A 14,980-nucleotide genomic window follows, 5' to 3' on the forward strand; every position below is an offset into this window, starting at 1 on the left:
AGAATTCAATTCCAAAACACCATTAAAATCTCAGAATGTAACATAAAAATGTAATTCCACTCAAAATTCAATGGTCCTCAAAAAAGGAAATCATATATTACATATCCTTTATTACATAAAATAACATCTCATTGTAAAATCCTGCATCCTTTGGCTCATCATGTTGTAGGAGATAAAAACATGGATGCACAATGGAAGGATTGTTTGTGCACGTAATACCAAAAGCAAATTTAAAGTCTCCAGGCTGTTCAACCACATTTGTCCACCTTAATTTTGTAAACCTGATTTTTAGTAACTTCCTAGCCACTTTTACAATCAAATAAATTTGTGGTTGTGACTGATGCAATTTCGTGATGGCTGTTAATGGACTGGCTGAGACAAGTGGGGAAAGCGGCAACTTAAGAATGTAACTGGGAGCAATGTAATTCTTGCATGTTTCAAAATTTGTCACATTGGTAAATTTTAACTTTGAGCAGATTCTGAAAATAGAAACATAATGTAAAGGAGTTATTACAATGTCAAATTATGCTTCCCATTTTCATCAAATAAAAAGTGAATGTGCAATTTTACATGGAACTGAATCTGCAATTGCTATCAATTCATCTGTACATTTGCATTAAGGCAAAATCTGTTAAAACTCAATAAAGCTTGCACTGGTCCAATAACTGCTTTTGGACTTCGCCATTAAAGGCAAGTATCCCAAATGCCTTCTTAACCACCTTATCTACCCACCCTGTACCTTCAGGGAACAATGAATATGCACATCAAGATCCCTCTGATCTTCAGTGCTTTCCAGGGCCCTACCATTTATACTGTAATCCCTTGCCTTGCTAGCCCTCCCCAAGTGCATTACCTCACACTTTTCTGGGTTGAATTTCATTTGCCACCTGACTAGTCCATTGATATCCTCCTGCAGTTTATGGCTATTCTCTTCAGTATTTACCACCCCACCAATTTTCGTGTCATCCACAAACTTCTTGATCATGTCCCCTACATCTAAGTCCAAATCATTTATGTGCACCACAAACAGCAAGGGCCCCAGCACCGAGCCCTGCAAATGCCCACTGGAAACAAACTTTCAGTCACAGAAACATCCCTCTAGCATCACCCTCTGCTTCCTGCCTCTCAGCCAATTTTGGATCCAACCTGCCACTTTGCCTTGCATCCCGTGGGCTCTTACTTTCTTGACCAGTCTGCCATGAGGGACCTTATCAAAAGCCTTGCTGAAGTCCATGTCGACCACATCAAATGCATTACCCTCATCAATACTCCTTAAAAAAATTTGATAAAATTTGTTAAACACGACTTTCCCTCAACAAATCCATGCTGACTATCCCAGATTAAACTGTGTCTCTCCAAGTGCAGATATGTTCTGTCCCTCAGAATTCTTTCTAGTAACTTCCCCACCACCGAGGTTAGACTGACTGGTCTGTAATTTCCTCCCTTTTTTAATAATGGAACGACGTTAGCAGTCCTCCAGTCCTTTGGCACCTCACCTGTAGCCAGAGAAGATTTTAAAATTACTGCCAGGGCCCCTGATATCTCTTCCCTTGCCTCCGTCAACAGCCTGGGATACATCTCATCTGGGCCTGCAGATTTATCCAATTTTAAAGCCGCTAAACCTGCTAGTACCTCCTCTCTATGTTAATTTCCTCTAATATTTAACATAACTTCCTTGCTTTTATATTATGTGCCCCTAAAACCTAGGAGGCTGTATTTATTAACCTCTCTCTCAACCTGGCCTACCACCCTCAGTGATTTGTGCACACGTACACTCAGGTCCTTCTGCTACTGCAGTCCCTTTAGAATTGTATCCTTTTTAAAATATAGTCTCTTTCCATTCTTCCTACCAAAATGAATCACTTCACATTTCTCTGCAATAAATTTCATCCGCCACCTGTACACCCATTCCATCAATCTGTCTATGTCCTTCTGAAGTTCTACACGGTCCTGCTCACAGTTCACAATGTTTCCAAGTAACATCTGCAAATTTTGAAGTTGTGTCCTGGTACAACAAGATCTAGGTCATTAATATATATCATGAAGAGCAAGGGTCCCAACACCAACCCCTAGGGAACTCCACTACAAAGCTTCCTCTAGTTTGAAAAACATCCATTAACCACTATTCTCTGCTTACTGTCACTCAGCTAACTTCCTATCTATGTTGCCACTGTCCATTTTATTCCATGAGCTATAACTTTGCTCACAAGTCTGTTGTGTGGCACTTAATCAAATGCCTTCTGGAAGTCCACTTACATAACATCAACAGCATTAACCTCATCAGCCTTCTCTGTAACCTAACCAAAAAAAGATTCCAGTAAGTTAGTTAAACACAGTTTGCCCTAACATATCCATGCTGGCTGTCCTTAATTAACCTGCATTTGCCCAAATGACCATTAATGTCATCCTGAATTATCATTTCTTGAACATTCCCCACCACCAAACTTACTGGCCTGTAGTTGCTGAGCTTAGCTTTACACCCTTTTTTGAACAAGGGTGTAACACTTGCAATTTCAACAGTCCTCTAGCACAATCCCTGAGTCTAAGGAAGACTGGAAAATTATGGCCAGTGTCTCTGCAATTTCCACTCAGTATCCTTGGTCGCATTCCATCCAATCTTGGTGCCTTATCAACTTTAAGTACAGACAGCTCATCCAATACGTCCTCCTTTTCAATTTTAAATCCTTCAAGTGTTTGAATTACCTCCTCTTTCACCATGACATAGGCAGCATCTTGTTCCTTGGTAAAGGCAGATGAAAAGGATTAATTTAATACCTCAACCATGCCCATGCCTATTCCATTCCCCTTTTTGGTCCCCAGTCAGCCTCAGTCCTCCTTTTACCATCCTTTTACTATTTATATTCCTATAGGAGGCTTTTGGATTCTCTTTTGTATTAGCTGCCAGTCTCTTTTCATAATCTCTCTTTATTTTTCTTATATGCCAACAATGCACAGTGACAGCAGTGTGTATCATCTACAAGATGCACTGCAGGAACTCACCAAGCCTCCTTCGACAGCACCTTCCGAACCCACGACCACTCCAATCTAGAAGGACAAGGGCAGCAGATAGATGGTAACACCACCACCTAGAAGTTCCCCTCCAAGTCACTCACCATCCTGACTTGGAAACATATCGCCATTCCTTCACTAACGCTGGGTCAAAATCCTGGAACTGCCTTCCTAACAGCACTGTGATTATACCTACACCACATGGATTACAGCAGTTCAAGAAGGTAGCTCATGTTCTCAAGGGCAGTTAGTGATGGGGATTAAATGCTGGCCTAGCCAGTGATGCTCACATCCCATCAATGAATAAACAAATGCTTTTTCAATTTGTCTCTGAATCGTCTACATTCAACCTGACTTTCGGTTATATTGTTTACCTGACATCTGTCACAACCACACTCTTTCTTCATCTTAATCTCTCTTTGTCATCCAGTGAGCTCTGGATTTGTTTACCCTACCCGTCATGGAAATATACCTCATCTGTGCCTGATCTATCTATTCTCTAAAGGCAGCCATTGTTCAGTTACAGTTTTGCCTGCCAGTCTTTGATTCCAACTGATCTGGGCCAGATCCATTCTCACCCCATTGAAGTTGGCTTTCCCCCAGTTAATTATTCTTACTCTAGATTGGTTATGGAGAAGAAACCAATCTAAACTTTATGATACAATGATCACTGTTGCCTAAATGTTCTCTTACCGATATTTGATCCACTTGTCCCACCTCATTCCCAAGGACCAGGACTAGCTGCGTCTCCTTTCTTGTTGGATTGGAAACATTCTACTGTTGAAAGTCTCCCTGTACACGCTCTCAGAACTCTTGTCCCTAAAGTAACTCCACAAGGGCTTGGCAATGATTTATCTATTATGGGACTAAGAAGATTTTCATTTACTTGAGAAAAAGGAACTTTCCTTGTTTTTCTTCCCCAAACCATTTACCAGCCAGTCACTGAAGAAACAGGAAAAAATGCAGGTACGGTTCAGGGCTGCCCCCAATTGCAGCTGTTCCCAATTCTCCATTCCTGGAACTGTGAAATGCCAACATCTGGAATTTCTACTAGGGGCTCCTAACCCGGTGCTGTTACTTCAAGATAGAATCTCTAGACATATTGTAAATGGCTAAAAAATTGCAACATAGACCACTTCTCAGATAATTTTCATAGAATATTGGATCGAGTTGTGAAATTCAATCTGCAAATCATCAGCAAAATCCCACAAGACCTGGTGATAAAAATGGAATGACTTAATGACCCTGAAAACTGTTAAACACCTCCATTGCAATCAAACAGCAAGTTCTCTGACTCACTGAGCAATTCCATGGAACATTTATTTGTATTTAGTATGGATTTATTCTTGAGCATAGCACACAGTTCCAGTAAATATAACTCTTGTACCTTATCATACCTGTGTATCAGTATATATAATGCAAGTATGATATTCATTGTTTTTAGACAAAAAAGGACCTTGATCCTTTCTTGGTGGAGTGATGAGAATATTCTATTTGTTAGCAAAGGGTTGAATAAACTCAAAATAGCTATTTAAATTACTTTAAAGATAGGTTAATAAAATAAGAAATTGTGAAGGCATGTCAAATATTCATGAAGAACTACGCTCATGCCTTCCATCTCCACATGCAAGTTAACTTTCTGCTATCTAACAGGCTCTACTCTTTCCTTAGTTATTCCCTTGCTCTTTAGGTATTTATAAAACATCTGGGTTTTCTTTGATTTTACATGCTATTACTTTTTCATACCCACTCTTTGTTTACCTAATTTCCTCTTTAATTTCACCCTTGCACTTTCTTGGCATTCTGCCTAAGCTTTGAGCTTTCGGTTTGATACAAGCTTCCTTTTGTCTTATCCAAGCTGTACGGTCTCTGACATCCAGGGAGGTTTAGATTTGGGAATCCTATCCTTTTCCTTTCAGGAAACATATTTGTTCTAAACTCTTGTCTATATCCTCCTTGATTGCCTTCCACTCAAGTAGCTGTTTCCAGTCCACTTTTAACAAAACATATCTCAGCTTAACCTCAATTTAATACTTTTACGCTTGGGTCTTTGTCCGTTGCCATAATAACTAAATCTAACTGAATTATGAGTACTACCAACATGCTTTCCCATTGACAACCTTTCAACCTACCCAACTTCATTCCCTAAAAACTAAGTACAGAACGACTCTTGCTGGGCTTGGTATGTACCGGCTATAAAAGTTCCCCTGAATGCATTTTAAGAATTCTGCACACTATCCCTTTTACACTGATTTTATCCCAGTTAATATTGGGGTACATGAAATTCCCTATTATTAGTGCCCTATTCTTCCTACACATTTTAGCAATTGTTTATATATTTGCTCTTCTGCATATAAATTGTTTAGGGTTCTATAGTATATATTAAACAGTGTGACTGCCTCTTTCTTGTTCCTCAACTCAACCCATATGGCCTCATTTGATGATCCTTCCAGCATTATGCAAAACTGATCATTTCTTTAGCCAATATTGCACACCTCTATTTTTATCCCTCTTTATCCTCTCTGAAAACCCTGTAACCGGGAATATTACTACTCTTGACTCCACTGCTCTTGAAAACTACATCCTTTTCTCCTCTGCAAATTAGATAAAGGCAGGGGATTTATCCAATCAGTAATTGAGCAATAGAGATGGTCTTATCCAAAGAGTAATTGAGTCAGGCAGATTAATCTCCCAGCCTGTTCTGAGTTAGTTGATGCCCTTCTTTAAGCAATAGTTTACGGTATCATACTTCCTAGTCTCTGGGCCTTCAGTTCACCTGCTTTATTCACTAGTCTCCTTAATGCATTGAACAACTTTTTTGCTCTTATCTTCTAGCCATTGCTTCCTCTGCCTTCAATACTCATTAATTTTCTGCCTTCTACTTCCAGCTTTGCACATGTTCCTTAGTAATCTATACTCAGGTTCCCATCCCCCTGCCAAGCTAGTTTAAACTCTCCCCAACAGCAAACGTCGTTGTCACAATTGAGGTGCAATCTGTCTTGTACAGCTACCACCTCTGACTGAAACAATCCCAATGGCCTACCAATCTAAAGCCCTCCATCCTGCACCATCTTTCAAGCCAATGTCACCTGCTGTATCCTCCTATTTCTGGAATCACTGGCACTGGGAATAATCCAGATATTACTACCTTTGAGGTCCTGCTTTTTCATTCCTTCGTGGCTCCTTAAAATTTGCTTGCAAGACCTTACCCCTCTTTCTGCTTAGGTAATTGGTACAAATATGAACTACACCCTCTGCTTGTTTACTGTCCCTCCTCAGAATGTTCTGCAGCTGCTCAGTGATACCTCTGATACCAGGGAAGTGACATATCATCCTGGAGTCACTTCTGCAGCCTGAGAATCACCTGTTTCCTAATGATTGCTTTCCTGACCTGCCACTTCCTCCCCATCTGATGGTCACCCACTCCGTCAGCACGCACAAGCTATGTTATTCATGTAGCTCTCAGCCTCCATGATACTTCGCAGTGACACCAGCTGCTGCTTAAGCTCTAAAACCCCAAGTTGGAGCTCCTCCATCTGACACTTCCTTCACATGTGGCTCTCCAGGGTGCAAGACAAGCCTCATGGCACAGGATGTGCCTTTGACTGGACTGACGTTCCTATCCACACCTCTATTTAGTAGGCTACTAACTACCTTCTTAGTTGAACTCACTACCCTAACTTAGAAAAAAAGACAACTGTAATACTTGCCAACAAATCAACTACATGCTGGTTTGTAGGGTTACTCCTAGATTTTTTTTGTTTTTGTATCAAATGGTGGAGCAGGCTTGAAGGATCAATGGGCCAACTGTTGTTTTATGTCCATCATTTTTTATATGTTCATGCTTTAGGTGATTAGAAAGAACTTTACTGTGCAAGAAACTTTAAGTGGAAAACAAAAGCTGTATACCCTCCAATAGTACAAAGATTGTTTTCCCTTGACAAGACAAGACCAGGCAAAAAGATGTTTCAAATGATTATTTTTAGCAATACTGCTTACTATTAAAATCACCAATTGTATCAATAGTCACTATCTATTTTAAACAGCCCCCTCCCCACCTGATGACAAACAACTGCAAACAAATATGACAGATATTTTAAGATTTATTTTATATATTTTACAAAGTTATAAAACACTCAGGTCAATACTTTATTAGGAATGATGCTATTTCCCATTCAGAAACAAAATGCAAACTAAAACACAACTGAAAACTTAGGTATGTTGAGCTAAAAGGGTCAAGAAATTATACAAAAATAGCTTTCTAGTGTAAGCCGGACAGCATCAGGCTAACAGGCATCACTTTCTGTAGAGTTAACCAGTAACACAGTGACATAGAACTGCTGATAATTTCCAACTTATCAGTCAAGTTTAGATTCATACAATATAGGCAAATACAATTGGATCGTCTCACATTTAAACAAGTTATCAAGGGACTATGTTACTTATCAAAAATGGTCACAGTTGGTAAACTTGAACCCTACAAAAAAAAATCACAGAGGCTTATTTGTTGTTCATCACCTTGGATAAATAAAAGCTACTTGTAAAGTTACAAATGTTTGCAAATGCAAGCAGAGTTTGGAAATCATGCGTTAAGTAGTGTTCAAGTCCTTTTCCACCTCAACTCTCCAGGTCTTTGCCATGCAGCTTGCAGAATTCAAAGAACCACCAAAGATACACTTGTTTTTAAATAATTTTATTTATTCTTGTCTCATGCCGAATCTAAATCTGAACTAAAGACTTTTTTTTTCTTCTTTCCATGTTTCTTGTGCTTCTTTTTCTTCTTTAATTTCTCCTTAATAAAATTTAAAAATGCTGTCACTATAAATACAGTAGTGAGATCATATGATCCAAACTGGTACCAACATGGTACCATACCCTATAATATACCCTATAATACTGTTTCAATTGTCATAAGAAGAGTCTGAGATAATATTTTTGCCTGTAAATTTTGGTCGAAGTAACCAGCATGGAGTAAGCTTATTTATTCTGTTCTGCACATAGTATCTCCCATTAGTATCCACACACTCAGACTCTTAACAAATAACCATTTAGTTGATAACTCATCCATCTTGATGGCAAGCTATTTTTCATCTTGGATAATATACTGCACTAATTATTTAAAACCCCTCTTCCAAATACAAGTATTATACAGAACAAAGCATCCCTGATTAATCTGCAGGATTGAGCATTACCCACGTTTTTTGTGAACATTTGAACTGAGGTTTGATAGACATTTACTTGTAGTCAATAACAGTTTTATACATAAGCTTCCTACTCAAAGAACATTCATTTCAGCTAATTTTTAAAATTACATTTTCAAACAATTTTGTTCCCTTTCAGAAGGAATTGTAGGTATTGTGAAAACAGGGCATTGACAAATAACAACTGTAGTGCATAAAATAACTATGTACAGTATTCAAATACTTTTTGTGGAAAGGATCATAAAATCAGTGGCAGAGGGATTGGAAGAGAGAATATACCTAGATAATACAAGTCATTGATTATATTTACTTATTTTTAAATTAGTGAATTGAATTCTAGAGCTCAAATGTTGAATGATGTTATTATGCCCTTTGCAGGTCTAAACACCGAACTATACGTCGGGTGGACCCATCTATTTGTTGGAGGAAGTCGTGCAGGGGTGATATTCTGAAAATGGCCTGGTCACGCTTTACATGATTGCAGTATACTTAACCCCAGATGACCTAAAAGGGATGTATTTGAACTGTAAGTTAATTAATTAGGAAAACTGAAAGATAAAGCATGGTGTCAATTCACCACTAAGACAGTCAAGCAGGCAAAACTAGTTAAGCATTTGTAAGATTGGCATACTGATCAACTGGATATTTTGGAATTTTGAAAACTAGTGCGATGTACAAGGTAATAAGTCAGCAAGATAATTAGGTGTCTATTAATCAGAGATGAATAGTGCATGTTTTATATAATCATGATATATATCAGAAGATTTAATAATATTATGATTCAATAAGTCTGGCAATTTATTAATGCAACAATTTAAATAGGTGCTTTGCAATTTCAAAATTAAGATCCAACCTAAATCAGTAATGGAAAATAAAAATAATTAGACACACTTAGAGCAACACAGATAAAGTGAAAAGCTTTCAGTGAAAGTGGTTCAGGAGAATCTTCTGTCAAAAGAAAATATTTTTAACTGATATGGACAAACTTAGGTTAGAAAAGTTACTTGGAGCAATTTGGTTTTGTGTTTTTCCCCCCACGGCAGCTGCATTCATTAATTGCTCCATCTTAGAAAAAAGAACGGAAGAAAGGTGTCAACATTAAAGTGTTTGACAAGAAATCAGCTAATTTCAGTGATATAAAAGGAATCCTAGTTCAGAATAATTGCTTGGAAAAAGAATACAGGTCAAACAGGGGTTAGCAGTCGGAGATATTTAATGCAACTTTGATTGAGGAAGCGGTTAGAGCAATTTTTTAAAAAAAGTCATGTAATAAATATAGGAAAGAATTTAGAAAATATACTAAAACTATTATTTAAATGCAGTTCAACGTGCAAAAGTGTTAAGTAATAAGACTAGAGAAAAGAAATAAACCTTAAACAGCAACATTTTAAAAATAAGAGTAACAGAGTAGAGGGAACTTATGTTCAAATGTACATGTGATAAAAAGGTGGGAATGCAGAGATAAGACCATAACATTTGCAAACATTGATTTACATCTTGACACACAGAATGCAAAAGCAACTGGGCAATACTGAACTTGCAGATGACCTTATTAAATTAAAGCTGGAAGGATTTTGCAATTTTGGGCACCTCATTATTGGACGTATATAAAAACAATGGAAATGTGCAATGTGGATTCACTAGGATATTACTAGGAATGAGGGGTTATGAGTTATGAATGGAGAATTGAGAAGTTGGGATAAAATAAATAGTCAATAGCTATTTTCATTGGTCTACAAGGCAGTAATGAGAGGGAAAATTCAAAAATAATCACAGAAATTAGGCATTAGAAAATAATTTTATAAAGAGGTAAGATAGCATGTGCAGTTCTCGGCCACAAAATGTTATTGAAGCAGGCTTCCTGTTTTAAATTAGTGAATTTGAGAGCTGTTGATACAAAAGGAATATTCAAGAACAAGGAACTGAGTTTAGACTAGGCAGCTCACGTAAACACTTACATACACAATCCCCAACAGAGTCATGTACACTCTTCACTCTGCATCACAAGTAAGTTTCGAATAGCCCTTTATTGAAAAGAGTTAATGCATTGAAGTTTTGGTCAAACAAATACACTAAGATAAATTCCCAGAAATATTTACAGATGGCCCAAAAATGCAAGGATTACATTGCCTACATGAAGTAGCAAAGAAAATCTAGAGATTAATCTGTTGTGTTAGTATCCAATCATAGCATTATTACCTAATGTTTGTTCTTTCCTAATTATTTCTCGATTAATTCACAGAAGGTGCTTAATTTCTCTACTAATTCTTGGGAGTTGCACAATATCTTTTGGCTCGCTGTCCAACTTGATACTCCTTGTTTCCAGCATCTACTTGGAAATTTACCCCAATGGCTTGGCCAAATTTAGGAACTCATCATATACATCTCAGCTAGGCAGTGTTCATTAGTTTAACAAAAATCTTCTCAGTTACAGGTAAATCATCATTGTACAAACTATTCTTTTCTACCCCTTCCTCATACTATCATAGTGAGAATGCAAACATACTCAGTGGCCAAGTAACCAGAAGAAACAAAGGTATTCTGTGAGAAATGTAATCATGTTCATGAGGTCTAAATTGTAACAGTGCCTCATTCCTGCTTTTAACACCATGATAAATAAAGTTGTCTGGTGAGGAGAGGGGAAAAAGGGAAACATTATTGTAACAACAAACCAAAAGATCTGTAATAAAGGGGTCAGTTGTACTGCCAATTTTATTATGTTTAGTACTTACTGCAGTTTTATCTCTCTCGTCATTATTTTTCTTTTTCCTTGACTGCATCTTGAAAACAAATGTGCTCATTAATGAAATACAGTTGACAAGCTACAGGAAATATAAATATGAAATCTGTACTCTTCAAATGCAATTTCAAGGGCCAATAGCCTGTATCATAGCAAGGTTATTTAGCTTTAATCTTTAAAATTATTTTCACTCCTCCAATAATTGCTCAACTTCACATTTTCTGTAGACATGCTTAAGTGGGGTGTTGTAAAGTTCAGTTTCACTGGGGTGATTTTTTTTTTAAAGGTTATGCTTTTAAGTCACTTCCTAAGCAAACAGAAACCTAGGCAGATACTCCACTGCAATTTCAGAAATACTACCCTTTAATTGAGATTGAAATCAAAGTTCTGTCTGCCATTTTGTGTTATTCAGGTAGATGTTTTCTAAAAAGTGTTCTATTTCAAGCAGAAAGGATAGAACTGGGGTCTACTCTACACAGTTATGGGCTTTTATTTACAGAGGCAAAAATTACAAACATACACCTCCAAACACAGTTTCAGTTTGCCCCTATATATAGCCTAAGTGGATCCCCAGATAATACCCAATTAATACACACATGGCACTTAGGTTATGAGTTTTTCCAGTGTTTGGGCTAATATTCCTCCCTCAGCGATCACCACCATAACTAAATTAATTGATCATTCACCTTTTTGCTGTGTGATCTTGCTGTGCACACAATGATTGACATGTTTGCCTATGAAACAGTTACAATTCCTCTTTGAAATAAAATATGAAGTATTTCAGGACATTTGAAAGATGCAAGGAAGTGCTGTACAAAATGCAACTCTACCTTTAGTTTCTTGCATAATTTAGTGGTCTACCCATCTGCTAAACATATTGACTAGCCAAGTAACTAGAATAAAACCAGTGTATTATGTAAGACACATAACCACATTTTCAATCACAACACTGCACATCTTTAATAGGAATGCCTTTAAAGATTTATGTTATTCTTTCCTGCGCCACTGATTGGTCTACTAACCTGGGTACCAGGTTAGTAGACCAATGGTTTTAACAATGAGCTATTGTTGTCAACCTTCAGTCTTCAGGCTTGGTTCATTAAAAATAATTAATAGTTTTGTCGCTTTTTAAGCTTGTGAATAACCAATTTATTGGAGACTCTTCTCATCCCAAAACACATTTTGTAATACAATAGTCACATCATGCAAGAAGTTAAAAAATAAATGCAAAACAAGAAAGAAATAAGGCCAACAGCACACTTAATACAGCAGAATATTACAGCAATTAAATAAGTTGATAAGTCAGACACCAATGACAATTTTAAGCACATCCACAGTAACCAGATAAAGTGCATCATGGCAAGCAATCATGCCAGGAAGAAAAAGCCACAGCAAGCCATAAGTATAGATCATTTTCGGATATGCAATTAGGCCCTAGAGAGAATGTGCCACGGTCAATATTTATTTAATCTTCAACAAAATTATCTTGTTATATATTTCATTGCTGTTTATGGCATCTTCCTGTGCACAAACTGACAAAGTTACAACAGTGACTGCACTTCAAAAATGATTTATTGGCTGTAAAATGCTTTGGGACATCCTGAGCATGTGAAAATGCTACATTGATACAAGTTTTCTTTCATTCTTTATGGAATTTCAACCAAAGAAGGCACAAGTTAATAGGGCAATAAAGCCAAAAATGATACCATGTGAAATAGGCACTTAACTGAACAGGAAAGAAGAATGTTGAAAGAGAATTATTTCTCTTTTCATCTAAATGATTACAAACAATGGCTGGAGGGGTGGTGCTGAAAGCAATATTTAAATTACACAATTTGGTTTAGATAAAGCATGGATTCTTGCAGGCTGTTTGGGAATCCTATCCTATGCCACCTAAAAACAGATTCCCACTGTGAGCTATAACTCAGATTTAAGTATACCATTGTTATAAATACCGCATGGTTCATAGTAGTATTTTAGAGGTAATTTTTAGTTCTGGGAAGATTAACATTTAACAGTAGAAAATGGGCTAAATGCAACTAAAGCAGCTTGAAGACTATTACATGGGGCCATGTTGACTTAAGGGGCTAACAGTCAAAAAGGCAAGATCATAAAACAACAGGTGGGCTCACTTAGCTGGAGAATTGGAGATGGGGTGTCTCTATTGCCTGCAAAGAAATGCAGCTCAGAGACTTGTTTTGCTTTATTTATTCACTGCTTGTGCAATCTTACTATGCGTAAATTGGCTTCCACAGTTACTTACATAAGACACTAAACTTTAAAAATAATGAGATAAAAGGAAAAACTGCATGTGCTGGAAATCCAAAACAAAAATAAAAATACCTGGTAAAACTCAGCAGGTCTGACAGCATCTGTGGAGAGGAACACAGTTAACGTTTTGAGTCCGTATGACTCTTCAACAGAACTAAGGAAAAATAGAAAAGATGTGAAATATAAGCTGGTTTAAGGGGGGGGATGGGACAGGTAGAGCTGGATAGTGATAGGTGGAGATAGCCAAAAGATATCACAGACAAAAGGACAAAGTGGTGTTAAAGGTGGTGATATTATCTAAGGAATCTGCTAATAGGTGACATTAAGGGTGGAAAGACGGACAAGCAAGGTACAGATAGCCCTAGTGGGGGTGGGGTGGGGGGAAGGGATCGAAATAAAAATAATGAATTGGCCATTAAGGACTCTGGGCCGCCCGAGGATATAAATGCAAGCCTGTTTGTTCATTTACTTTTGTCCTTAATTATGTCACTTCTAGTTTGTCCTTGAGAGAAAAATCACCTGAGTTATCCAATTCTAAACATTTCAGTCAACAACAACTGAAATATAGAAGTAAATTATCATAAACTGCAGTATCAAAGTGTTTTTTCCCCTTACAAAACTGCTTCAGATTTTGAACAGAGCCAGGACTGAGTTCCTTTGCTAGTGCCATTGAGGAGGGCTTAAACTAACTCTTGGGGGGCAGGGGGGACCAGGAGAGAATATTAGAGAGTAACACCAGGGTGCACGGGATGTTGGGAGAGGAAGATGGCATTAAAATAGAGAATAATAAGTTAATAGATGGAGTCAGAGTAAGGGAGCAAGTAATGAAGTCTAAATCAGGGTTACACTACATGTATGTGAATGCACGGAGTATAATTAATAAAATTGGAGAGTTACAGGCACAGATTGCCTTGTGGGAACATGATGTTGTGGCGATAACGGAGACTTGGCTTAAGGAAGGGCAGATCTGGATGTTAAATATTCCTGATTACAAAGTGTTCAGAAAAGATAGGAAAGGGAAAAAAGGAGGGGTGGTGTTTTTGGTTAAGAAGAGTATTGCAGGTACTGGCGAAAGAGGATGTGTCAGAGGATTCAAGGATATAATCAATTTGGCTAGAGCTATGGAATAAGAAGGGTGCAATTACATTGCTCGGCTTAATACATAGACCACCAGCTAGTGGGAAGGATATAGAGGAACAAATCTGCAAGGAAATTACAGAGGTGTAAACATCATAGAGTAATTATAATGGGGGACTTTAATTAATCGAAAAAGACTGGGATAGTGGTAGTGTAAGGGGCATTGAGGGACAAGTGTTCCTAGAAAGTGTTCAGGAGAATTTCCTACAGCAGTATGTGTCCAGTCCAACAAGAAAGGAGACACTGCTGGACCTGGTTCTTGAGAATGAGGTGGGCCAAGTAGATCAAGTAACAGTGGGGGAACATTTAGGGGACAGTGATCATTGTATCATAAGGTTTAGGATGATGATGGATTGATTTATGTCATTTTCCAGAGAAAGAATAATCAACTGGCAGAGAGCGGACTTCAATGGGGCAAAAACAGAGCTGGGCTGGATAGACTGGAACAAAAGGTTGGCGGGAAAAACAGTAGCTGAACAATCTGCTACCTTCAAACAGGAAATGGTTTGGGCACAATCAGGGTACGTTCCCTCAGGGAAGGGTAGGACAAACAAATCCAGAGCTCCCTGGTGACAAAGAAGATAGAAATTAAGTTAAAGAAGAAAAAGTATGCTTATGACAG

At 37.7% G+C, this 14,980-nt stretch overlaps 1 protein-coding gene across 11 annotated transcripts in view; it reads right to left on the reverse strand.

Annotated features, from left to right (window-relative positions):
* Window positions 1-14,980, reverse strand: part of fam133b (family with sequence similarity 133 member B) — a 106,993-nt gene that overhangs the window by 55,033 nt on the left and 36,980 nt on the right. For 4 of the 11 annotated variants that reach the window (XM_041184264.1, XM_041184267.1, XM_041184266.1 and 1 more), the window contains exon 10: window positions 10,943-10,990. In XM_041184264.1, coding sequence (XP_041040198.1) covers window positions 10,943-10,990 — 48 coding nt within the window. Of the gene's footprint in view, window positions 1-7,096; window positions 7,802-10,168; window positions 10,235-10,675; window positions 10,837-10,942; window positions 10,991-13,293; window positions 13,323-14,980 lie in introns of those variants that run through there. The other 7 variants (XR_005942623.1, XM_041184268.1, XM_041184272.1 and 4 more) reach the window with 6 other exon arrangements.

This window comes from Carcharodon carcharias, chromosome 3 (assembly GCF_017639515.1).
Source record: "Carcharodon carcharias isolate sCarCar2 chromosome 3, sCarCar2.pri, whole genome shotgun sequence".
NCBI classification, from domain to species: Eukaryota; Metazoa; Chordata; class Chondrichthyes; order Lamniformes; family Lamnidae; genus Carcharodon; species Carcharodon carcharias.